General features: G+C 50.9%; 1 protein-coding gene across 2 annotated transcripts in view; it reads left to right on the plus strand.

Annotated features, from left to right (window-relative positions):
* The window catches only part of ARHGAP10 (Rho GTPase activating protein 10), a 2,208,119-nt gene that overhangs the window by 962,182 nt on the left and 1,218,423 nt on the right, over positions 1 to 27,514 (plus strand). For both annotated transcript variants that reach the window (XM_069631250.1, XM_069631251.1), the window contains one exon: positions 16,530 to 16,624. In XM_069631250.1, the coding sequence (XP_069487351.1) occupies positions 16,530 to 16,624 (95 nt within the window). The remainder of the gene's footprint in view (positions 1 to 16,529; positions 16,625 to 27,514) is intronic.

Genomic DNA, 27,514 nt, shown 5'->3' on the forward strand with positions numbered 1-27,514 from the left:
CACTGCCTAGATGTCAGGCGTGCCCTAAAATTCGACCTGGACAGGACCAAGGGCTTCCGCAAGTCGGACGCTCGTTTTGTCACCTTCGGAGGATCAAGGGTATCGGGCCTCCATAGCCCGTTGGATGGTCTCGGCCATAAAAGAAGCCAATAGGGACAGAACAAGCCACTGCCAGCCAACAAGCATGCCCACGCGGTCAGAGCCAAGGCAACGGTCATCGCATTCCAGCGGCCTCTCCCCAGGCAAGTCATAAGCAGGGCGGCCACATGGGCCACCCCTTCGGCTTTCTGTAAGCACTACTGTTTGGATGCCGGCTCTAGAGTAGACACATCTTTCAGACAGGTAGTTCTTAGAAACCTGTTTGCTTAATGAGGGTCTCCTCTCCATCCTGGGGCTACACTCAGTTGTAATCACCCATGCAGTATGGGGTAAAGGGGACGGGACGTAAGAGTAATTTAAAATTACTCACTGTTGTGACTAACGTACTCTTAGTCCCCTTTCCTCCATACGTCCCACCAACCTCCCCCATAATAAAACTGGTGTCATTAGGCAATGTTAAATCTATTGTCAACGCATCTATGGGGACTGAGGTGTGGCGCCGGAGGGCGGAGTCAGGGCAGCGCATGCTCCCAGGACCGCACCCCACGCATCTCTAAATTTAAAGGGGAAGGTTTTTTTTTCGGTGAAAAAAGTTCAGTCTCCCGTCCTAGGCGAGGGACGTCCATGCAGTATGGAGGAAGGGGGGGGGGGGCTAAGAGTACGTTAAGTCACTACGGTGAGTAACTTATAATTTTCCTGTCACAGTACATAGATATAAAATACTACAATAGTTAATCAACGCATAAAAGAAATTAATTGCTTTTGTACATCAATACCATTGATCAAACCATCACTTATATAAAATTCACTGTAGGTGATTTAACTAAAAAGCTATTAATTAATTTACCAGAAATTGTACCCAATTCATTCTTAAATACCTAGAACTTGCTGAAAAGAAAAAAAGGGACCTCAACGTTTCTTTCCCCACCAAATTTGTACAAAACAATTCACGAGAGCACAGGAGTCAATTATTTCTTAATTTCCTTAGCATTCTACATATATAACAATAAAAGTCACCGATAAGTAACTATTAATTCATATACAAGAAGTTATTCCCAATTCATTCCAAAATACCAGATACCTTACTTAAAAAAATAAAAAAAAGATTAATACCTCAGTGCTTTTTACATTTTTCATAAGGTTATGTCAATACAATCCTCTGGACCCTCTGTTTGACACTTTTTATTGCATACCTATATTCCGACAATTTGCAGATGTCCTTTAAAAACCTAACTATCATGATCTGCAGTGAAACCTTATGACCATGCTTCATTTCCAAACACAAATTATTTTGTTCTACACATTGAGTGTTTGGGATGAATTTACTAAAATATCTGATGCGTTCGACTCTCACTGCTGCACATTCTCGTAATCGGTGTTTTAACGTTTTGTTACCTTCTGCGCTACTGCAAAATCTTCAAGGAGACGGTTAGTCCCTTCTTTTCTCCCTTATATCTAAAATTTCACCTGTTAAAAGAACATTAAATCTAAAATGCATAAATTCCTGGTTCCACTGTTTGTTCGGAAATATAACCAAACAAGGCTCCAATGTTCTCCAGCATGGGGTCTGGCATGGATTCACATGCTCATGAATATTCCCCGTCGTCAGGCTGGGAATCCTCGGTAAAGAAAAAATCAGGATCAGTTTCGTTTGTGATCTGTCTTTCTTAGTAGCAACCAATCACTGATCTCTGGGTCATACTGCCCCCAGCCAATGACTGCCCTATCCCTAAGCCCCGCCTCTGGCAGCCATCCTCAGATTTTTACCGCATTCTCAAGTGTTGGGAGTCCTCGTGCTTTAGCTCTTGTATTTTTGCTGCGTTTTTGCACTTTTTCAGGAGATTTTTCTCATTTTTTCAGTTTAATCGAGCCTCAAGCTCCATCGTTTCTACTTCCGATAACGGGGACCCATTTCGGAATTCTTCTACGCCCCTCAAGGGTGAAGTTTTCGTCGAGTTTACACTTCTTGGAGGATTCCGGAAGATCTGCGGCCTACCTCAACGGACATGGACCAGGACAAGGGAAGCTCGATGCCCGGATCCAAGCTGTTCAGGTGCTGCCCTGGATGCGGATTGCAGAACGTTTTCAAGGAAGACTGGCACTCGCGTTGTCTCTACTGTCTTCATGAGGACAAGACGCACGTGGAGAAGGACTGTGCGTTCTGCAAGAACCTTTCGGAACGGACCAAACAAGATCATCGTTCCTGCCTCGCTGCCTGGCTGGAGAAGGGCACAGCAGGTGAGAAGGCGAAGAAAAAGTCTGAGCGGGCTTCTAAGTCCTGTGAGGGCGCCCCGGCGACGGGGGCCCAACAGAAGGCCAAGCACTGTGAATCCGCGGGCACCGGGAGCGTCGAAAGGTCGGGCTCTTCGGCTGCCAGGCAGGACGCTACTTCCCCGGCACGTTCCACCACGAGCCAGCGCTCTGGTTCGGGGAAGAGGAAGTCAGAGAACCCGGTCGATCTCGAAGGGGGAGCGAGGCACTGACCCTCCCCCCAAGGCGAAGGCCCAGGACGCACCTAAGGTGGTGAGGGCTCTGATCCATCCGGCAAAGGACTCTGTCGAAGTGGTCGCTGCGACCCTGGCGAAGCCGGCTGAGACTACGCCAGTGGAAACGGCCTCTGGGCCCAGAGTATCCCTGCCACCGTAGAGGGAGTCCTCTTTCCAGCCCATCTTTAAGACCCCCGTGAAGCCCCCAGCGGAAAAAGAGGAGGGGCCGGTGGCCATTACAGACTCGGAATCAGCCCCTGAGGAGGAGCTGGTGGAAGCCGGGAAGGGTCTCAACGAGAGGTCCATAGGCCTCAACAAGAGGTTCATAGGCCTCAACGAGAGGTTCATAGGCCTCAACGAGAGGTTCGAGAAGGTTCGATCCCGGGGGACGGTCCCCGCTGACGTGAACGAAGATAGCGACCATGGCGACGTAAAGGGCCCAGTGGAACGGCCATCGCGTCCGTCGCAGCTATTACCCGAGCCCCAGGATAGCTCGACGGCCATTTTGTTGGCAATCCAATCCTTATGTACTGAGATAAGGACGATATTACTACGGACCCCGACGGAGGATCCAGAACCGGCCTCATCGGGAAGCCCTCCGAACAAGCGGAGGAGAGTCCACTCCGCTCCGCCCTTCGTGCCTGCGAGACCTGTGGACCCCTCGCCCGACCCTAGAGAGGATACGACGACAGGGATGGGTGACACAGCAGACATCCCGTCATAAACTGCCCCCCTCTCCTGTCCCCCCCCAGGCTTCCTCAACCGACGAAATTGGCTCTTTCCACGCCATGATAACCAGGGCATCCAAGCTCTTCCAGCTCTGCCCTGAAGAACAAAAAAAGGAAGGGTTTCTGTTCCAATGACGAGAGGACGAGAGGCCAAGAGGAAGACAGCCCTCGCGGTTCCTTTGCTCAATGACATCTGGAACGAGGGGCTTGCTGTCCTCAAGAACCCTTCCACGGCTCCCGCCAAGTGGGACAGGTACGAGAAGAAGTACCGAGTCCCTGATGCCGCCCTCTTGTGCCTCAGGTCCCAGCCCACGCCGGACTCTGTCGTCTCGGCAGCGGCTAAGAAGAAGGCAGCGGGTGCGGCGGCTTCAACTTCCACTTCCCTGCCGGACAGCGAGGGCAAGAAGTTGGACTCCATGGGACGACGAGTCATCTCGTCGGCGTCAACGCCGATTAAGCGGCCAATGCCTTAGCGCTCGTGGCCCGCTACGACAGGGAGCTCTGGTTCAAGATAGCTCCCCTGCTAGACTTCCTACCTGACGACAAGAGGGTGGAGGCCCTAGAAATTCCACAGGAAGGCAAGGTGGCATCTGATGACGCCATAACGGTGGCAACGGACATTGCCGATACCGGATTTCGCCAACTGGGCAACGGAGTTTGCCTCAGACGACGAGGATGGCTCAAGGCAACGGACTTTCACCAGGACGTCCAGACCAGAGTGTTGGACATGCCGTTCGACGGCAACAACCTCTTTGGTAAGGCGGTGGACGAGTCTCTACAGGCCATCAGGGCCGACTCGGAGACGGCCCGGGCCTTAGGGGTGCTTCAACAGCGACGGCCCTTTTAGAGCTCCGGAGGCAGACAGGGTGCCTCCAAAGGTTCCAGCGGTGGCTCCTCCACTTACCGCCAGGCGGCCCGCTCCTTCCCAGGAGGCCTACAGAGGTCGCGGCAAGCAAGGGGATCCTGCCGTCGTCGCCAAGGAGGCCAAGGCAGCAAAGGCCACCTCCAAGCAAGACTGACCCGGCCGTGTTGTCGGGCCCCCACCGAAGCACCCCGGTGGGAGGCCGGCTGATGAAGTTCGTCAGCGTGTGGGAGTCCATCTCCACCGACCGCTGGGTGTTGGACACCCTGGCCAATGGGCACTCGCTGGAATTCCTAAAGAAGTTCCCTCGCATTCCTCCCGTGGCCAGGAAGGAAAATCACATCCCTCAACTGCTGTTGGAGGTACGGGCGATGCTCAAGAAAGGTGCCATCGAGCTCGTCCCCAGAAGGCTCTGGGGCTCCGGAGTGTACTCAAGGTACTTCCTCGTCAGGAAGAAGACAGGCGGTTGGCGCCCCATCCTAGACCTGCATCGCTTAAACATGTACATCAAGGCGCAGAAATTCAGGATGGTCACCCTCAGCACGTGCTGGGACAACTGGAGGAAGGCGACTTCCTGTCGTCTTTGGACCTGGAGGATGCTTACTTCCACATCCCTATTCTAAAAAGGCACAGGAAGTTCCTCAGGTTCGTGGTTCAGGGACGCCACTACTAATTCAGAGCCCTACCGTTCGGATTAAAGTCGGCATCCAGGGTTTTCACCAAGTGCCTGGCACCAGTGGCGGCGCGGCTGTGCCTGCAGGGGATCCACGTTTACCCCTACCTGGACGACTGGCTAATCCGAGCAAGGACAAGGGAACTCGCCGTCGAACACACGGCGAGGACCGTCCGGTTGCTCACGGAGCTGGGGTTCGCCATCAACTACCCCAATCCCACCTAGTTCCATCGCAGATAGCACTGTTTCTGGGAGAGATGCTCGATACAGTGGGGCAATTGGCCTCCCCTTCAGGGGAGAGGACCAAGACCATCCTGGGCAAGGTGTGGCGCCTGCTAGCCACGGACGTGGCCAGGGTGAGGTCCATCAAGTCCCTCCTCGGGATGATGTCCTCATGCATCTATCTTGTACCGCTTTGCAGACTTCGGATGCGTCCGCTACAGGAGTTCCTCGACGCCCGCTGGTTTCAGGCGACGGGCTGTTTCGAGGACAGGATCCATCTCGACGAGGAGTTCCGTCGGGCGATCTTATGGTGGGGCATCTGTGCTCACCTCACAACAGGCACGGAATTTCAAATCCCGGTGTTTCAGGAGACGGCAACGACGGACGCCTCCCTGGAGGATTGGGGGGCCCACACCGGAGACCTCCACGCAAGATGCCTTTGGTTCCCGGAGGAGAGGTCTCTCCACATCAACATTCTGGGGCTCACAGCAGTGTTGTGGGCTCTAAAGTCGTTCCTTCCGTCCCTCAAGGGCAAGGTGGTGAGGATCTTCACCGACAACACCACCACAATGTTCTATATACGGAAGCAAGGAGGCACCAGATCCCCAGCCCCCTTCAAGGAGGCCCAGGATCAGTGGCACTGGGCCGTCACCCAGGGGATGTTTCTGGTTCCCTTCCACCTGGCAGGAATAAAAAACACCATTGCCGACTCACTCAGCAGGGAGCTGCGCTCATGCCACGAGTGGGAACTGCGCCAGGATCAAGTGGAACGACTCTTCCCACGATGGGGCAAACCCCAGATCGACCTGTTCGCGACGGCGACGAACTCCAAGTGCCGGAGGTTCGCCAGCAGGTTCCCACAGCCGAGGAGCATGGGCGATGCTTTCTCGTTCCCTTGGGACGGCCTGTTTCTATACGCGTTCCCTCCATTGCCGTTGCTGCTCCACCTCATCAACCAGCTCAAGAAGTTCAGGTGCAGGATGATCCTTGTCGCACCGGCGTGGCCGAGGCAGATCTGGTTCCCGGACCTTCTGGACTTGTCAACGTCCCCGCCAGTCAGGCTGCCAGTGGACGCGGATCTTCTCTCCAGAGAAGGAGGCGCCATTCTCCATCACAACCCACAGTCACTGAACTTGCAGCCCTGGCTCCTGCAGCACTACAGTTTGGAGGGTGCGATATCCCGGCTGATTGCAGAGAGGTTCTTGCAAAGGCCAGGGCGTCCTCAACTCTCAAGTGTTACGGTCATAAATGGAAGAGGTTCTCTGTGATGCCGTGCATAGAAGATTAACCCTCTGCGGATTACGCCCCCTCAAGTGCTGCCGTACCTGCTGTCGCTGGCCAAAGCTGGACTGGCTCACACCTCCATAAAAATACATCTGGCTGCCATCTCCCGATATACCAGGACTACGGGACGGGCGTCCTTGTGGTCTCATCACCTGGTGAAGGAATTTATGAAGGGACTACTCCGATCATTCCCTTGGGTGAAGGCTCCTGCCCCGGCGTGGGAGCTTAATGTGGTGATGACCACGCTCATGGAGTGGAGCCCCATTCGAGCCCCATTCGAGCCTATGCATTCAATGCCTTTGAAGTTCCTGTCATGGAAGACAGCGTTCCTCGTGGCCATCACCTCTGCACGACGAGTGGGAGAGATTCATGCCCTATCTTGCAAGCCTCCATACTTGACTTTTCATGACACGAGGGTGGTGCTGAGGACGCACCCCTCCTTCATGCCCAAGGTGCCGTCAGACTTCAACCTCAACGAGCCCTTGGTGTTGCCAGTTTTCTTCCCGTCGCCTTCGATGCCGGCCGAGAGGACTTTGCACTTGCTGGATGTAGCTAGAGTGCTGAAGTTCTACGTGGACTGCACAAAGAGTTTTCGGAAGACGTCACAACTGTTTGTGAACTTTGAGTCTGTGAATCAAGGGAAGGCTCTCTCGAAGACTTCCATTTCCAGATAGCTCTCCGGCTGCATCATGCATTGTCACCGGTTGGCAAACCGACCGCTGCCCTGCGGTCCGAGAGCCCATTCGACCAGAGCAATCGCTGCTACCACAGCGTTCCTGTCTGGTGTGCCCCTGCTGGACATCTGCAGGGCTGCTATGTGGTGGTCAACGCACACCTTCACAAGATTCTACTGCGTCGATCGGGACTCCAGGGAGGAGTCTAGGGTCGGCCAAGCCGTTCTGCGCAACCTGTTCGCTTAAGGTGAGCCTGGTGAGGAGGTAAGAGATGCTTAATGTTGAGTTGTTGTATTGCTTAATGTTGAGCCTGTTGCCACCTCCCGTAGTTGTGTATGTGTATACTGCTATGTATTTTATTCATGAGCATGTGATTCCATGCCAGACCCCATGCTGGAGAAGGAACAAGTTACTTACCTGTAACTGTTGTTCTCCAGCATGGGTCTGGCATGGATTCACATGCGAACCCTCCCGCCTACCCCTCTGCGGCTCTTCGCTTGGTCATACTGCCACTTGCCGTGCTGCCAAATCTGAGGATGGCTGCCAGAGGCGGGGCTTAGGGTGAGGGCAGTCATTGGCTGGGGGCAGTATGACCCAAAGATCAGTGATTGGTTACTACTAAGAAAGACAGATCAGAAACGAAACTGATACTGATTTTTCTTTACCGAGGATTCCCAGCCTGACGACGGGGAATATTCATGAGCATGTGAATCCCTGCCAGACCCATGCTGGAGAACAACAGTTACAGGTAAGTAACTTGTTCCTTCCCTCCTTTTTAACATGTGAGACCAATTGCAATAGAATTTAGTTTCCCTGACCATATCCACAGTTCGGGTACAGTCTGCATATTCCAAAAGCTTTTTTACCTTCATAAGGTTACCAATAAGGAGATCCACAGACACCCCCAGTTTGTTCAGGGTTTCTATACATTCATTTTTCATACTCCTTAAATACACTGAGTTGGGTGTTCCTGTCTGCATTTCAATCCCAGAAATGGAGTACAGAGTTGCTTTACTACACGTTCCCAGCTTCCTAAAAAGGGCTAGCCTGCGCCACTCCCACATTTGCCATTGATTGCAGGCCTAACTCGTACCTCAAAGCCACCAAGGACACTGACTTGGGAAGACTGCTAACGACTGACTTTGGATACGGGATTCATATCTGTATATCTCCTCTCTGAACCAAAGGGGGAACAATTCCAGTCCATAACAGAACTGCAGAATTAATAATACTGCAATGTGGAGACAAAGGAAAATGTAGCATATTTTTGGTCAATTCTTTTCAATTGGGCTATCAATGGCCCCACTTTACCATCCAAATATTCTCTATAATTAAATGTATTTTGTCCCCAAAGATAGGATACCCTAGATATCTGATGAACGTCCTTACTGCTAATTTCACATTATTTAAAAACCAGAAATATTTTGTGGATCCTGCATTCCCCAATAGACACATTATCAGTCTTTTTGGTGTTAATTGTTAAGGAATGTGTCAGTGTATATTCTCTAAATGCCGTCAATAGCCGCTGGAGGCCCTTTGGCGTATAATCAAACAACATAACATTATCTGCGTAGGCCGTGCACCATACCTTCACACCTAACACCAGAGAGGCAAAATCTGCTTTCTGCATGCTGATCCCTACATCCGCAACATACATGTTGAAGATGGTCTGTGCTAATATGCATCCCAGCCACAATCCATTAGAGACACTTATGGATTGCGACAGGACACCTGCATTGTTGAGGCACATTTTTTATCGTGATCCTTCATGCAGATGGTATAAAATTGCAATTAAATGTGAAGGGAGTCTCAAGTTTAACCCACTGTTTACTTCTGTATACGAAATCGAAAGCAAAAGAAAGGTCACTGACGGCCGCGTATACTGGAAGGCTGCCTGGCCTCCATCCCTTCTCCTGCAGGACCCTAAACAAAAGACTGCCAAACGTCAGAGCCCACAAACTTTCTAAAAACCAAACAGGAATATTGATAAATAGTTTTGCTGATCACATCACTCGTGAATTTGATTCAGAACCAAACCAGACATTTTTTTTTAGAGTCGGCATGCAGAAGGGTGGTAGGTCTGTAGTTGGAAGGACAAGACCTATCGCCCTTCTTATAAATCTGCACCATATATGATGTGCCACGTTTCAGGGATAGTTCGGGTCATAACAATCTCCTGTAATAGTATGAACAGTATTTTGGGCCATGTATCGATGTTACCTTTAAAGACTGCATTTGCCAACCCATTTGGTCCAACAGCTCTGGATGGAGAAGAGCGAGTAATCAGAGATTTAAAATCCTCTATTGAGAATTTGAAGCTCCAAGGTGAGCAGCACATTTCCACTGATGGAAACCATTCCAGAGCTGAGGGGGCATAAAGGTTACCAAAATGCCCTGCCCCCACCTCCTCTGAAATGGATGTTGTTTGGGCCCTTATTTGCTCGATTTATCAATGACCAGAATTTCCTCTAAGAGGAGTCGAGCAAAGCAGCTAACATATTTTCATTATCAATCTGATAGAGAATAGCACAATGGTTCTTAAGCCTATTTTTCCATTTACTTTTTGCCTTTCTAATCAGAGTAATTTTGGTGGAGGGAGAAGAATGTGAAACACGTATGTGTCTTATCTCCCTATTTCTGGAATTTTTCATGTTTTGTACCTCTCCACTAAAGGTATGTACGTGGGTAGGTTGTCTATGATCAATTTTACAGGCAATCTTTGCCTTCTGCAAAGCTGTTTCGACATAATGCCCAACTACATTGTGAGGATATAGACTTAACATTTTTCCCAGTTCCAAGGTTATAAAATCCTGGACAAATACTACATTAACGTTGTCCACATTGTCCTTATACCATGCTATCCGTGTCAGGGCTTTATTGATTTCCAAATTACATGGATAGATTTTCTGTTTACACGGCTCCCCTTGCCATTTGAATACCAGTCTTATTTTATGATCCCTAGCCGATATAGGTAAAGCCATAATCTTCATAGCCACATCAACCAATGCCTTAGAAATGAATATATAATCAATAGTCGATTTCTATATGCCATTCGACCAAGTAAAATTCACTGCGGATGCGGCTTGTAATTCGTTTGCACCATGCAAAACACAGTCAGAAAAAAATTATACCAGAAGAACCTTTGTTTGTTTCCTGTTCCCCTTAGGAATTCCGTCCTGCAAATTCACCAGGGGAGTTTGTTTGTTTATTTTATTTATATAGCGCTCCAGACCCTGAGGTAGAAGGGCGCTTAAGGAAGCGGTTACAAAGTGGGATATATACATTTCCATGATACAACCAAGTGGGATATATACATTTCCATAATACAACAATTTATACAATTTACAAGCATGATTAAAACAGTCGGCCAAATTCTTAGATATTTACGACAGGAAGTAAGTGCTACATTTTGTTCAGTAGCCAATCAATAACATGTTTCCTAAAAATCTGAAAGGATTTGATGGTTTTAATGTTGAGTGGTAGGGTGTTCCAGAGTTGGGAGGCATGCACTGAGAAGCTGGTACCACCTGCTCTTTTTAAGGTAAATGTAGGCACTGTTAGGCATAGGGTATTGGAGGATCTGGTGGCGGATTTCATGGTAAATTTATTGGTGAAGTTCGGCGGGGCAAGGTGGTTTAAGGCCTTGTAAGTAAGGCAGATGGTTTTCAAGTCAATTTTTTGTTTTATGGAGAGCCATTTGCATGACTTTCTGACTGCGGAGATGTGCTCTCACCTGGGATTGTTGAGTGCTGCACGTAGTGCATTGTTTTGGAGCACCTGAAGTTTGTTGATTATAGATTGGTTGGTGCCTAGGTACAGGATATTGCAATAGTCCAGTTTGGACTGTATGAGGGCCCTGGCGAGTGTGAGTCATCTGTTGGGGGATAGGAAGGGTCTACTGGCCCTGATCAGCTTGCCCATGTAGTCAGTGGCTGAGGCGCTCATATTGATTTGTTTGGAGAGATTGGTGTTCGCATCAAGGTAAAAGCCAAGGGTTTTTACGCTTTTAACAATGGGGATGGTATTGCCATCGATAATGTTGTTGTAGCTGGGGCTCAGTTTTGACAGGTTACTGGGAGAGCCGACAAGGAGAAGCTATGTCTTCTCGTCGTTCAGGCATAGGCCGTGTGTAGACATCCATGCCTGGATGATGGAGAAGATTTTGTTAATCCGGGTGACATCCGCATTGTAGTTGCCTGAGATGGTAAGGAGTATCTGGGTGTCGTCTGCATAGTTGGTGTAGGTGACACCCAGACGGTCCAGTTTGTCGAATAGTGGCTTTGTAAATATGTTATATAAAGTGGGGGAGACACAGGAGCCCTGTGGGACTCCGCATGTGATAGGCATAGGGTCTGCTGCTGCTATTGTGGAGAAGAACCTCATAGTTCTGTTCGCCAGAAAGGATTGTATCCAAGTGGTGGCGGAGGAGGAGAAGTGAGCTGCGGTTAGATAGGTGGCTGCATAGGATTTCGTGATCAACTAAATCGAATTCTGCTGAGAGGTCTAAGAGGAGTAGGATGGCGGCATTACCTTTGTCTTTGATTTCATCAATCTGACTTTTGAGGTCAACAAGGGCAGTTTCTGTTCCATGTTGAGGTCTAAAGTCAGATTGACGTATACTAAGCAGTTGGTTGGATTCCAGGTACTCTTGAATTTGGAGGTAAGCAACTCTGTGCAGGATTTTTAACAGGAATGGGACAGTGGTGATGGGTCTATAATTGGTGGGTATGGCTGGGTCTAGTGATTGTTTTTTTATTTTATTTTTAAGAGTGGGAGAACCCAGGTTTGTTTAAGGTTATTGGGGACTGAGTTGTTGGCGAAGGATAGGTTAATTAGTTTGGTGATAAAAGGGGATAGATCTCTGGCTGCGTCTTTTATGATCTGGGCGGGACAGCTGTCCCCTTTGCAGTTGGAGGGTTTTAAGGAGATGATGATTTTTTGAACTTCTAATATAGTTAGCTTTTCAAATGTGAAGCCTGCATTGGCTCCGATAGGCGTTGGTGAGCTTGGACTGGTAGATTTGCTGCTAGAGATTTGTTGGCGCTTGTCCTCAATTTTAGTTTGGAGTCCTGTGATTTTATTATTGAGGGCGTTCTGGATGCTGGTGCACCAGGGTTTGTCTTTCGTGCAGGTATCTAGAGATGGATTGGAATTTTCAAGTTCCTTTAGTATTTTAAAAAGTTCTTTGGTACATGACCCTGCCTGATCGATCCTGACGTTATAGGCATCTTTTGTAGTGCGAATTATCTCCCTTTTATACAGTGAAGATATGTTCGTAAGATTGGATTTATTTTCAACTGATGGATTTGTTTTCCATAGGAGTTCTAGCTTGGCTTTCTTTTTTCTGAGTAGTTTAAGTTCAGGGGTGTACCAAGAGTTCAGCTGAGCTCTTGGTTTACCTTTGCGTAGTTTCAGTGGGGCGATGATATAGGGATAACTCGAGAACTTACCTGCCAACTGACCCCCATCATTTCCCACACAGATTTCTGGATTCAAGTCCCCTGCTATCACAATATTCAGACCCTGAAACCGCTCCTGAAATTCTGATATCAGCGTATTTAGGGACTTGAGGAGTCCTTTAGATTATTGTCCGGGGACCAATATATATTTACAATCAGTAGTGTGAAGTGAGACATTCCCAGCTTTTGATCAATCAAAACTGCCAGACAGCACTTCAGGATGGTAAAGCTCCTCATTATTGTAGCATTTATATTGGTCTTGACACTCAGTATCAAGCCTCCCGATGCTCAGCCCCTCAAGCCCTTAACTGCAGGGACATGTAAGATGGTAAAACAGACTATCATCAAGGGCTCGATAAGCCAGGATTCCTGAATACATAGGTAAGCGCAGCTAGCCACAATATTGCATATTTCTACAGAATTCCTCAAAAACCAAGAGCCTCTGGAGTTCCAAGGCACCAAAGACCGCTCTATCCCTTCCTTAAAGGTTCTCCTTTAGTCCATGTAATTTGGAAATGGACTTGAGGAGAGTCCATGCTAGTCACCTCAAATCGGGTTCATGGTTCCCTCTTTGACCCTGATATTGGGGCTTCCTCGTCGGTAATACTTTTGGGGGGACTTCTAATCCCCTCATACACACCCACCGGGACGTGATTTGCAGAACCTGAGCTATAGTTTAGAATATCATAACCAAACCTGTTGAAAAACTCCTGCAGTACCACATCGTACACTGCCCGGGAATTAAAAACAATTGGTACATAGTCATATATGTCAGGGTGACTATAGTCAATCAACTTAATATCCCCTGATGATATAAGGGATAATCGTTTATTTTCATTAAAGGCCAGAGCCCTCGGCCGATTCAATGACGCGGGGACCCTTGAGACGGAACATAGTACAGGACAAGGCTCGGCTCCTCTGGATAGCAGGGTTGTCTCTGTAATACATCCTCAAATTTTCTATTGTGTGGGAGAGTGTGCCCTACCTCTTCCCGGTGTCCAACAACACCCCCTGCCTTCCCTCCCTCCACACCCTCACTTAACCCCACCGCCTCACCCTGGGTTTCCCCCAGACCCATCCTGACCACCCTCTCGACCCCGAACTGCCCACCTTGTGCCACTTCCTTCGGTATCACACCAGGCGGATGCATTTCACCAGGCCCCCATCCTCACTCCAAGACACTCGATCCAGATTTACCTCCCATAGGTCCTCCTGGCTGCATCAATAGTACAGGTTTCTTTAAGAGGGAGACCGAGCACCTTCTTTCTTTTCTTTCTCTATCACCCACCACCCGTGTTTTCACCTCTGGAAATGGGCACCGACTTATCGACTGGGAAACAGCACCCTCGTCTTCCTTCCTACAGCAGCCATTCCCATGCTGTACAAATTCATGGGGGGCAACCTGGGGGGGAAATCTTAAGCAAATTAAGTAGGGACTACCTCACCAAGATTGCAATGTCCTCCTAGGGGGCTAGTTTTGTGTTCATCTCTAGAATAGAATTTCCAGACCTTCTAGCCATCATTGGCTGAGTGAGTTCAGACTCCCTCAATACACGTTATGCATCAAGTTTAGGACCCAATCTTTTCACCACGACAGCTTCGGGACAATTGGAGGGTACAACATTCTGTGTTACGTCTCTTGTATGGACAGAGACTCTACCCAGAGTAGTACTCCTCATACTTTTATTCTCACCCTGGTCCTGGAATCCCTCTGTTCGCACCATTTCTGTGCTTTCCCTAGGGGCGGGTTTTTGTTGAACATCTGATAGTCCTTCACTCCTTTGTCCACCCACTGCTGAGGGGGTCGGGGCACCATTTTTGATGCCCTAATTATTGCTCTTTTTATTTATTTTTTGCCTTTGTTTCATGGCCTCATTTAAGGAGTCCTGCACCAGGGCGTACCCCTTGCTTTGTCCCCTCCTGTTGTCCTCCCTATCAACCTATGGCTCTGCAATAAAAACCACATCATTATCCACCTGTTTTGAAGCCACAACCTCTTCCCGAATCATATTACGCCAGGATCTTTGTAGATGGTTTGTTCATTCCTTTCTCAAGAAGCGCCTGCTGTTTCCTCCTTTGGTTCCTGCCCTTCCGTGGGTGTACCTGACTCCATAAAACTGGGACATTCTCAGCGGGCTGGCGCCCTAACACTCCGCTCCTCCTCCTCCCCCACTATGCAGATGTCGGTTCCACCACAGAGGGCTTTGTGGCCAACATACTCAACTGGTTTGCCGCCATTGAACTTTGTTCGATTAACTCCTCCCGATTTATTTTCTGTCTCCACCTGCTCCCTATTCGAACGGTCAGACTGATTGCCCGGAAAATGCGGCATCAGACCGTTGCTAAACTCCCGTTCCCCAGCGTTCTGTATTTTGAGCAGGACCATCAGAATCGATCTTAGGCACTGTGTATTTTCCCTAACCTCATTCAGTATATTGACACCAATGTCATGCCCTAGAGTGGGCTCCTCCCTTGTCCTGCGCCCTGAAGGAACCCTATCCTCTTCTCCCGTCTGAACATCCACATGTTGGGAGAGGGCCATCAATGAGATTGCTCCTTCGGAAAAAATGGGAGGAGTATCTAAAAAGGAGGAGTCCTTCCAAAACCCCTGAGTTGCTGGCACCATTATAACCTCACCGTTTCCCCTATCTGAGGGAATCCCCGACTGACCAGATTGCAATAATACTTGAGAGAGCCCCCCTCCCTCCATTCCCAGCATAGTAAGGTCAGTAATGGGGGGTAAGTGGGTAAGGCCATAGCCAAAGCCCTCCCCTGGGTGGTTTTAACTGTAGTAAAAACAAGTGGAGCAGAGAGGATGTCATCGTACATTCCTCTGACCCCCCCGTTTACTCATACTGGATCGTAAAAAAGGTTTAATAAAAAATGACACAATAGGCAGTTACCACACCCTCCACCCTTTCCTGATGCTGTCAATGGCTGTTTCCAGTGAAAGAATTCCTATGTTATTCCGCATCTGCGGCCACCTACCCCTGTTGCAACTGTAATGAAGTCCGCATCCCCAAGTAGAGACCCAGGGTATAATCATAAATAAGTGCTTTCGCTGAGCTTTTTCCACTCGGGTTCCGGTGACATCATCTGCCGGCATATTGCCGATATGCGTAAACCAACATCCCTTACTAATCACAATATTACAGATGCTACACACAATTCTACTATACAACTCAGCTTACGCTTTGATTCCGAAGCCGCTGTACAAATAGATCCAGTCCTGCAATTTGGATGTTTCTAAGCACGCTGTTTAGCACATCGGCTTCCAATAGTCCAGGCGCCCCATGCCAGCTTCAAACATTAGGACCCCACAACAGGCTTTCCTTGACCCCTCACCCTCCAACCCGCCCCAGTGACTCACGGAAGGTAGTGCCCGGGCGCCTGCCGCTCAGCTGAACAGCTGACAGCCACTTCAGCTGGCAATACCGCTATGCGCGCGCACAGAAGGCTTTATACATGTCACAGGCAGCGGGGATGGGCAGCTCTAAAATGGAACAAGGTAAATATGGACCCGTGTTAGTCCATGTATAGCTGTAGAGTGTTGTCAAAGTCTGTTTATAAGTCAATGGAACCGCAGCATACCCAGAGACCTTAACAGCAACAGAACAAAAAGAAGCAGGGAAACGCCAACACAGCCGACACCCACTTCAGCTGGCACTTCTGCTGTGTGCCCGCTATCAGGCTCTGATTACCTAGTAAACATTAATGCAAACTTATGACTTTGTGGTGGGTGCTGGGGCTCTTATTTGACATGCAAAACTAAAGCTTTAGAAAACGCACACATGCAAAGTTTGAAAGGCTGAATGTCGTTCTAGGCTATATAGAGATAATTTTAAATGTGAATATGTTGGTTATCACTCTTGTATTATGCTTTCAGAATTGTTTTATGCGGTGTGTTATTTGAATGTTGACATCCTTTTGAAATGTAAAATTATACATAATGAAAACATGCTTAATTATTCAGGACATTACTGTTGAAATATTTTCTTGTCTGTTTCATTGTGTTGATGAATTTTGTGCCATTTTTGTGTAGGGCGACGGAGACCTTGTAACCCTAAAATGCTGCACTAAAAGAAATACAGACACAATAGATCGGCGATTCTGTTTTGATATAGAAGTCACTGACAGGTAAGTTCCCTGAAAGATATTCGATATAATATTGCAACACATAATTGTGTCCTGTAGTTCTTCATGGCTCATTCTCCATCTATCATGCAATATCTTCTATTCGTTTGTCAGAGCCTCCTTCGACAGTTTTGTTTTGTAAAATCACAACATTTGCATGCATTGATTAGATATACCAAACTTTTCCCTAATAGGCACAAATATCGAGAAAAGGTTCTGCAGCCTTCATATGTTTCCAGTGGCAACTGGGAGCCTAAGTCATTTCTTCTAACAAATCTAAAATGTAGCTGAATGCTGTATTTGCTATTTATATTTGCTGGCCAAGTTTTTATATATACATTTAATGCGTGCTGTTGCTAAGCAGAAGATACATTATTGATAACCCTCTCACGACATTGGGGAGGAAATTCATTTTAAGCACAAAGATTGTATAAACTCGAGATCACAAGCTGTGATCCCCAGTGGCATTCGTTCAGCATATAGGATTCAAAAAATTGTTGTTACCTAAAGTCAGTGGACTTTGAGCTGCAGCTCTCCAACAAAGCCTTTCCCCAATGCGGCTGTAGAAATGGGGAAGAAGTAACAAATGTATATTTGTTTCTAAAGATTGAGACCAAGAAATAAAACCTGCTTCTCATGCAGTGTCTAAGTTCTGTATGTATCAGCTGGCTACAGAGATGAATATTAGGTGTTGATGCTGGTACTGTGGAATGCTGCTGCTAATGAAGGCAAAATATAGGGCGGGGGGGCTCTGCCTCTCTCAACAGGGAGAATTATAAATTCTAAATTCGAGGGGATTGGGTCCTCCAACGTATTCCATATCTTTTTGACAGTAATCACCACAGTTGTGCTGCTTCGGAACATTTTCGGCGTCTGCGTCCTACTTTGATGCGCCGTCCCGAGGACCTCCTCCGACAGCCGACGTCACCCGATGTGATAAGTAGGACGCACAACGCCCGTAGCCTCTGTTCCGTTTTTTCCGCGAACGTGTTCGCTTCGTGAATCTCGGTACGCCTCGACTCTTTGGAGTTTCTGTTGTAATCTTCTCGGTTCTTTGAACCTGTTCGCTTTTGTGAAAAAGCCTGTTCGTGACGATGTCTACCTCATATTCAACCCTGCGTCAGGGCTTCAAAAAAGGCAGGGACTGTTGGTCCAAGATGTCGGTAACGGACTCGCACAACGCCTGCCTCTGGTGCATCGGGGAGGCCCACGACACGGACGACTGTGTCGACTGCCAGTCGCTCACGGCCAAGGCCTTGCAGGAGCGCAAGAAGTTGTCGGTAGTCGGTAGGTAGGGTGTCTAAGCCCCGGAAGTCGAGGTCTGTGGGTCTTTCGACGGATGAATCGAGAGGCGACTCTTTGCGTCATCGTCGGAGGTCCAGTGGGTCTCCTTCCAGGAGTCGGTCTCGCCACTTCACTGCCTCTTCGAGGCATTCCCGGAAACGCTGGCATTGGTCGCCTTCTCCGTCCTCTTCCGAGGTCTCGGCCCGTCGGCGGGTCGCTTATCCCACCATGCAAGCGACACCGGAGGAATGGGCTTCCTTCGGGAAGAAGATGTTAGCGATTCTCGAATCGCAGGGCACCGGTCCGTCCGCGCCTCAGAGTAGGGTCGGTCGTGATCAGTCGAGAGACACCGCTCGCATGCCTTCGGGCTCGGATGGTCGGCACGGTTCGTGGGAGAGGTCCCGCTCGGACAAGGGTAACCGTTCTCGCAATGCCCGTTCCAGGTCCCAGGCCTCGAAGTGCTCGGGACCGCGTGATCCTGTGCAGTCTTCGAGCAAGACGTCGATGCCTGTGGCGCCGAGGTCGTCGATGGCCTCTCTCGAGGCTCCGCCTCCAAGGGGTTCGTCGACGCTGTCGGCACCTAGGTCGTCGAAGGACACGCTCGGAGCTCTGGCTTCGAGGCCTGTGTCGACGCCGTCGATGCGGGCGGCTCTGCGGCTGACGTCGGCGCCGATTCGTTCGGCACCCTCAACACCTTTCGAGGCGGTGTGTCGGAGGGGCCCTGTGGCATGGGGGAAGCCCCTAGAAAGGCTCTGGCTAAGGTCAGGCATAGCTTTGGTCCCCAGGTGCCTTCCTCTCACCGCCTGGAGTACATTTCAGAGGTTGATGAGGGCTCTGATGAGGGCTTGGTTCCGGATACGGTGCCAGAGGAGCTTCTCTCGGGCCATAGCCAATTTGAAGAACTGAGGCAGTCACTGCATGATGCCAGTGGACTGGACACTTCTCCGGAGGTGGAGTTTTGTAGGCCTCAGTCTGGCACGCATGCCAATTCTTCGTACCGGCGCCTTATGAACTCGGGTCACCGAGTACTTGGGATGGTCGGAGTTTGTTCAGGATGATCTTACGGACATCCTCGATTTTGGTCCCCCCACTGACCCGGTACTGCCGTTTCATATGGCTCTGCAGAGGAGGGTGGCGGCGGCTTGGACTGCTCCGGAGAGCCTCCCAGCAGTGGGCAAGTCTTTGTCATGAAAATACCGTCCAGCCAGTAGCGACCCCTGCTACTTGTCCAGGCACCCAACTCCAGAGAGTTTGGTGGTGCAGGCGGCTACGGCCCCGGCAAAGCAGGCGTCGTATCCTACCATCCCTCCGGATAGGGACGACAAGCGTTTTGATGGCTGGGCGAAGAAAGTGTTTTCTTCAGGGGGTATGGCGCTTCAGGCGGCCAACTCTGTATGTGCCTTGTCTCGTTTCACACACACTCTGTGGAACTGTGTTGCATTAGCGGCTGAAAGGGAACGGTTTCCTTGCTATCGTCCAGGATGGCAAGGATGCCATGTGTGAGGCCGTTCTGTCGGGTTTGGACATGGCAGATTGTGTCAGCGGGTCCATGGCAGCGAGCATCGTAATACGCAGGTTTGCGTGGTTGCGGAAGTCGGGGTTCGCTCCTGATGTGCAGTCCGGGCTCCTCAAAATGCCCTTTAACGGTGAACATCTTTTTGGCAGCAAGGCTGACGAGAGCCTTGAGAGGTTTTAGACCTCCAAAGCTGCAGCGAAGTCATTGGGCGCTGCAGTTCAACAACCTCCGCCTTTTCGTCCTAGGGGACAACAATGGAGGGGAGGTTCCTTTTGTTATTACTCATCCTTCAGTAAAGCGAGAGGAGCTGTCATTCAAAGAGACCACCGTAGAAGTACCAGAGGTGGAAAACAGGGTACTCAAGGTGCCAAAGCCGCTCGGGCAGTTGCCTCTTTGCCCTCAGGCAACGCCGCAGCCGCTACCACTCAGTCATGAGGCCATGTCCCATGGTTCGCCGGTTGGGGGAAGGCTGGCGCAGCATCTTGTAGAGTGGCGTGCCATTACTTCAGATGTGTGGGTTCTGGAGATCATAACCCACGGCTACTGTCTTCCCTTTCGGCAGAGGCCTCACGACAATCCACCTGGGAACCTCTCTTTGAAGGGTCTGGATCCGCTCCTTGTGCAGGAAATTCAAGCCCTGCAGGAGAAAGGCGCCATAGAACTGGTGCCTGTAGCGGAGAGGAACAAGTGATGGTATTCCCCTTATTTTTTGATTTTGAAGAAAGACGGGGGATTGAGACCCATCATGGACTTGCGCGGTTTGAACAAACTCCTATGGAAGGACAAGTTCAAGATGGTCACTCTCTCTCAAGTCCTCCAGGCCCTTTAACTTCAGGTCTGGTTGGTGTCTCTCGGCCTCAAGGACGCTTACTTCCATGTGCCGATCCATCCCAAGCACAAGAAGTACCTGAGGTTCGCAGCTGGCGACTCGCACTTTCAGTTTCGGGTCCTGCCCTTCGGATTGACCTCCGCCCCAAGGGTTTTCACCAAGCTCATGGTGGTGGTGGCAGCGCATCTCAGGAAAGGGGGGGTTCTCCAGCATGCGGTCTGGCATGGATTCACATGCTCATGAATATTCCCCGTCGTCAGGCTGGGAATCCTCGGTAAAGAAAAATCAGTATCAGTTTCGTTTCTGATCTGTCTTTCGTAGTAGTAACCAATCACTGATCTCTGCGTCATACTGACCACAGCCAATGACTGCCATCTCCCTAAGCCCCGCCTCTGGCAGCCATCTTCAAATTTTTACCGCACGTTCAAGTGTTGGGATCCTTGTGCTATTGCACTCGAGCGTTAGTGCTTTTTTCACGCTTTTTCTTAGGAAAATGTTCTCTTTTTCGGTCAAAAGAGCCTCAAGCTCTACCGTTTCTTTGTCCGATCAACGGGGAACCGTGTCGGATTCTTCTACGCCCCTCAAGGGTGAAGATTTCGTCGAGCCACGCTTTTGGAGGACTCCAGAAGTTTCTCAGGCCCATCTCAGATCATGGCCCAGGAGAAGGGAAGCTCGACGCCCGGAAAGCTGTTCAGGGTCTGCCCTGGATGCCAGCTTCAGAATGTCTTTAAGGAGGACGAACACTCCCTTTGACTCTACTGCGGACACAGAGACGGCCCGGGCTCTTGGTGTTCTCCAGCAACGACGGCCGCCCTTTCGGAGCGGCGGAGGCAAGCAGGGTGCCTCCAAAGGTTCCGGCAGCAGATTTTCCACCTATCGTCAAGCGGCCCGTTCGTCGTCACAGGAGGCCTACAGGGGACGAGGCAAATCGGGCGGACCCCGCCGTCGTCGCCAAGGAGGACAAGGCGGCAAAGCCTTGTCGAAGCAGGACTGAACCAGCCGTGGGGTCGGGCCCCCACCGAAGCACCCCGGTGGGAGGCCGGCTGGCGAGCTTCGTCAGCGTGTGGGAGTCCATCTCCACCGACCGTTGGGTGCTGGACGCCCTGGCCCAGGGTCACGCCCTTGAGTTTCTAAAGAAGTGCCCGCGCGTCCCCCCCGTTGGCAGGAAGAAACATCACGTCCCTCAACTTCTTTTGGAGGTAAAGGCGATGCTCAAGAAAGGCGCTATCAAGCTCGTCCCAAAGAGGCTTCGGGGCTCCGGAGTTTACTCAAGATACTTCCTCGTGAAGAAGAAGACGGGAGGATGCCGTCCCATCCTGGACCTAAGACGACTGAACAAATTCATCAAGGCACAGAAGTTCCGGATGGTCACCCTCCAGCACGTCCTGGGTCAACTGGAGGAGGGCGATTTCATGACGTTGTTGGATTTGGAGGATGCCTACTTCCATATCCCCATCTTAAAGGGACACCGAAATTTTCTCAGATTCGTGGTCCAAGGGCGTCACTACCAGTTCAGAGCCCTTCCCTTCGGATTGAGGTCGGCACCCAGGGTGTTCACCAAGTGCCTCGCACCGGTGGCGGCGCGGCTGCGCCTGGAGGGGATCCACGTCTACCCCTACCTGGACAACTGGCTCGTCCGAGCAAAGACAAAGGAGCTCGCCGCGGAGCACACGGCAAGGACCGTCCAACTACTCACGGACCTGAGATTCTCCATAAACTACGCCAAGTCCCACCTGGTGCCCGCGCAAGACGCACTGTTTCTGGGAGCGGAGCTCGACACAGTGTAGCTTCTGGCCGCTCCGTCGGAGGAAAGGACGAGGGCCATCTTGGGCAAGGTGCAGCGGATGCTGGTTGCGGACGCGGCCAGGGTGAGGTCCATCAAGTCCCTCCTCGGGATGATGTCTTCTTGCATTTATCTCATCCGCCTGTGCAGGCTTCGGATGCGCCCGTTACAGGAGTTCCTGGACGCGCTCGCTGGATCCAGACGACGGGCAGCTTCGAGGACAGGATCAGACTCGACGAGAGCTTCCGACGAGCGATCCGGTGGTGGGGCACCCGCACGCATCTGACGGCGGGCATGGACTTCCAGACCCCGGGCCACCAGAAGACCATGACCACTGATGCCTCCCTGGAAGGGTGGGGAGCGCACACCGAAAATCTGCACGCGAGGGGCCTTTGGCTGCCGACGGAGAAGTCCCTCCATATCAATGTCCTGGAACTCCGTGCAGTGTTTTGGGCCCTCAGGTCCTTTCTTCCGTCCCTCAAGGGCAAGGTGGTGAGGATCTTCACCGACAACACCACCACCATGTTCTACATCAGGAAGCAGGGCGGTACCAGATCCCCAGCCGTGTCCAAGGAGGCGCAGGATCTGTGGCATTGGGCCGTCGCCCAAGGGATGTTTCTGGTGCCGTTTCATCTGGCAGGAATAAAAAAACACCATCGCCGACTCGCTCTGCAGAGAGCTGCGCTCATGCCACAAGTGGGAACTACGACAGGATCTAGTGGACCGCCTCTTCCGACGGTGGGGCACACCCCAGATCGATCTGTTCGCGACGGCGACGAACTCCAAGTGCCAGAGGTTCGTCAGCAGGTTTCCCCAGCCGAGGAGCATGGGCGATGCTTTCTCGTTCCCCTGGGAGGGCCTGTTCCTATATGTGTTCCCTCCATTGCCTCTGCTGATCCGGCTCATCAACCAGCTCAAGAGGTCACGGTGCAGGATGATCCTCGTCGCACCTGCGTGGCCGAGGCAGATGTGGTTCCCGGACCTTCTGGACTTGTCAGCGTCCCCGTCAATCAAGCTGCCAGTGGACGCGGATCTTCTCTCCAGGGAAGAAGGCGCCATCCTCCATCACGACCCGAAGTCGCTGAACTTGCAGGCCTGGCTCCTGCAGCTTTAGAGTTTGGAGATAACGACATACCGGTCGACTGCAGAGAGGTTCTTGCAAAGGCCAGGGCGTCCTCAACTCTTAAATGCTATGGCCACAAATGGAAGAGGTTCTCGGTCTGGTGCCACGCACAGAAGATTAACCCTCTTTGGATTACGGCTCCTCAAGTACTGCCGTACCTGCTGACGCTGGCCATTCTTCCATCAAGATTCATCTTGCTGCGATCTCCCGATACACCAGAACCACGGGACGGACGTCTTTGTGGTCTCATCGTCTGGTGAAAGAATTCATGAAGGTACTGTTCAGATCGTTCCCGCCGGTGAAGGCCCCGGCCCCGGCGTGGGAGCTCAACGTGGTGCTGACCAAGCTCATGGGACCTCCGTTCGAGCCTCTGCAATCAGCTCCGTTGAAATTCTTGTCGTGGAAAACAGCGTTTCTTGTGGCCATCACCTCCGCACGACGGGTGGGAGAGATCCAGGCCCTTTCCTGCAAGCCCGCGTACTTGACTTTTCACGACACGAGGGTAGTGCTCAGGACGCACCCCTCCTTCATGCCCAAGGTGCCGTCGGACTTCCACCTCAATGAACCCTTGGTGTTGCCTGTTTTCTTCCCGTCGCCTTCGTCGCCGGCTGAAAGGACTTCGCACTCGCTGGATGTGGCTAGAGCGCTGAAGTTCTACGTGGACCGCACGAAGAGTTTTCGGAAGACGTCACAACTTTTTGTGAACTTTGGACCTGTCAATCAGGGGAAGGCTCTCTCGAAGGCTTCCATTTCCAGATGGCTCTCCGGCTGTATCATGTACTGTCATCGGTTGGCAAACCGACCGCTGCCAGGCCGTCCGAGAGCCCATTCCACCAGAGCGATCGCAGCTACCCCGGCGTTCCTATCTGGTGTGCCCTTGCTGGACATCTGCAGGGCTGCTACGTGGAGGTCGATGCACACCTTCACAAAATTCTACTGCGTCGATCGGGATTCCAGGGAGGAGTCCAGGGTCGGCCAAGCAGTGCTGCGCAACCTGTTTGCCTAAGGTGAGCCTGGTGAGGAGGTAAGAATTGCTTAATGTTGAGTTTTGGATGTAATGCTTAATGTTGAGCCTTTACCACCTCCCGTGGTTGTGCATGTGTGTACTGCTATGTATTCTTTTATTCATGAGCATGTGAATCCATGCCAGACCCCATGCTGGAGAAGGAAACAAGTTACTTACCTGTAACTGTTGTTCTCCAGCATGGGTCTGGCATGGATTCACATGCGAACCCTCCCGCCTACCCCTCTGCGGCTCTTCACTTGGTCATACTGCCACTTCACGTGCTACCAAATCTGAAGATGGCTGCCAGAGGCGGGGCTTAGGGAGATGGCAATCATTGGCTGTGGTCAGTATGACGCAGAGTTCAGTGATTGGTTACTACTACGAAAGACAGATCAGAAACAAAACTGATACTGATTTTTCTTTACCGAGGATTCCCAGCCTGACGACGGGGAATATTCATGAGCATGTGAATCCATGCCAGACCCATGCTGGAGAACAACAGTTACAGGTAAGTAACTTGTTCCATTCACGTCTTCCCCTACCTGGACGATTAGTTGATCAGGGGGAGCTCTCCCGAGCAAGTCCTGGATCATCTGTCCGTCACCTGCCACTCCCTTCACAATCTTGGCTTCTCACTCAATTTAAAGAAGTCTCATTTGACGCCAAAACAGCGGCTCCAGTACATCGGAGCAGTGTTCGACACATCCCTGGGGCTGTGTTTTCCTCCCCAGGTGAGGGCTCTTCGCATTCAGCAGATGGTGCACAAGTTTCAACTTGCCCAGACGCTCCCGGCTTTCGAGTTCTTCAAGTTGCTCGGCCTCATGGCATCCTGCATTCTTCTGGTGCCAGAGGCTCGTCTGCGGATGAGATCTTTGCAGTGGGCACTCAAGATGCAGTAGTCCCAATCTTCCGGCAGGATGTCGGACCCTGTTCAGGTTCGAAGGCAATCTGATGAAGGGAGCTCCGTTTTGGCTTCCCTGGCGGGAGGTGACGATCGTGACGGACACATCCCTCACGGGATGGGGAGCTCATGCCAACTAGCTGACAGTCAGCGGTCGTTGTTCTCCGTAGGAGTCCATATTCCATATCAATCTGTTGGAGCTGAGGGCCGTCAGGCTAGCCCTGAAAGTTTTTCTGCCGACTGTGTGAGGTAAGAGTGTCCTGATCCTGACGGACAACACGGTGGCCATGCACTACCTCAACAAAAAGGGGGGCAGGGTCACTTCCTCTGTGCAGGGAGGCGATGCAGCTCGCGTTGTGGGCCATCCAGCAGGAAGTTTCGATCTCGGCTGTTCATCTGGCCGGAGACAACAACGAGACGGTGGACGCTCTGAGCAGGCAGAGCACGATCTCTCACGAGTGGGAGCTGGCGCAGGAGATTCTTCTGGAGATCTTCACCCTTTGGGGGACCCCTCAAGTGGATCACTTCGCCTCCAGTGTCAACCAGAAGTGCGAAAGGTTCTGCTCGCGCAAATTTCCTCCAAAAGGAGCCTTAGGAGACGCGTTCGTGGTGGAGTGGTCATTCCCACTGCTGTACGCGTTTCCTCCAGTCCCCGTCATCCCGCAAGTACTGCAGAGGTTACGGGGGTTCGGTTCCCGGCTGATCCTCATTGCTCCGGTGTAGGCTTGGAGGACGTGGTACCCGGACCTTCTCGACTTGTCCATCTGCCCTCCACGTCGTCTTCCCTACCGAGACGATCTGCTCTCATGGGAGGGGGGGTGGGTCAGGTTCTCCATCCAGAGGTCAGATCCCTCAACCTTCATGCTTGGCTTCTGAAAGGTTGAGGTATAAGGATTGGGACCTCCCTGAAGACGTGTTGGAGGTGTTGCTCTCGGCCAGATGGCCGGCAACAAAGTCTCTGTACCGTTGCCGTTGGCGTAAATTCTGCGACTGGTGCAGAGTTAAGAATGTGGATCCTTTTGAATGTGACATTCCCATAGTTCTGTCTTTTTTGCTTTCTTTGGCCCACAGGGGCTTGCAAGTGGGTACCATTGAAGGTAACCTGCGGCGCTGTCCATATTTAAGTGCTCGTCTGAAGAATGTTCCTATTTTAAGATTCCTTTAATTTCTCAGTTTTTGAAAGGGCTCACTAATGTGTTTCTGTCACCTTTTCTGGTACCCGGTTGGGATTTGAACCTTGTTCTTAAGTTTCTTATGGGTGCTCCGTTTGAGCCTTTGCATTCTTGCCCTTTGAGACTGTGAACTCTTAAAACTGTGTTTTTGGTTGAGGTTACTTCCGCTCGCAGAGTGAGTGAGTTACAGGCACTTTCAGTTAAGCCACCCTTCACTGTGTTTCATAAGGACAGGGTTGTGCTTCGAGTTCGTCCTTCCATTCTTCCGAAGGTGGTTTCGGAATTTCATTTGGGCCAGAAGGTTGTTCTTCCGGCATTCTATCCTCCTCCGCATCCTGGTAAGGAAGAGGAGAGGCTCCATAGGCTTGATCCTAGGAGAGCGTTGAGCTTTTATATTTCACGCATGTCCCGGGTCAGAGTGGACGATCAACTCTTCATTGGTTACGCTGGAAAACGTTTGGTACAAGCTGTGACGAAACAGACTTTGTCTCGTTGGATTATTTTGGCTATCTCCGAGTGTTACTGCTTGGTGGGTAAGGACCCACCGGCTGGCTTGCGGGCCCATTCTACCAGGGGTATGGCTGCATCTACTGCCCTACAGAGGGGTGTTCCTATTCGTAACATCTGTGATGCAGCCACCTGGGCTTCTGTACATACTTTTGTATGTCACTACTCCCTCGATTCCATCCGAGGACAGGATCTGGCCTTTGGCAAGACAGTCCTTTATTCCGCAATTTGATTGGGCATGCTAAATTTGTGTTCTAAATTCTTTTCCCATCTCCTTGCTTTGGTACTGCTTTGGGAGTCTGTCAAAGATATGGAATACGTCGGAGGACCCAATCCCCTCGAAGAACAAGTTACTCTCTTACCTGGTAACGTTCTTTCGATGGGATGGTCCGACGACGTAATCCATATCGCTCCCTCCCTACCTTCCCTGCTGCAGAATTTCTTATGCGATTGCAGCTTACGTTTCCGCAAGGCCTTTTGTGTCTGACTGGCAGAAGACTGGTGGCACACGTTCTGGGGAAAAAACTACTACTGAGGCTACGGGCGTCGTGCGTCCTACTTATCACATCGGGTGACGTGGCTGTCGGGGGAGGTCCTCGGGGACGGCGCATCGACGTAGGACGCAGATGCCGAAACATTTCCGAAGCAGCACAGCTATGGTGATTACTGTCAAAGATATGGAATACGTCGTCGGACCATCCCATCGAAAGAACGTTACCAGGAAGGAGAGTAACTTGTTCATCTGCCACATCACTCTCCATGTTGCTGGCAA

The sequence above is a fragment of the Ambystoma mexicanum genome, chromosome 6q (genome assembly GCF_040938575.1).
Source record: "Ambystoma mexicanum isolate Mex_15411 chromosome 6q, UKY_AmexF1_1, whole genome shotgun sequence".
Lineage (NCBI taxonomy): Eukaryota > Metazoa > Chordata > Amphibia > Caudata > Ambystomatidae > Ambystoma > Ambystoma mexicanum.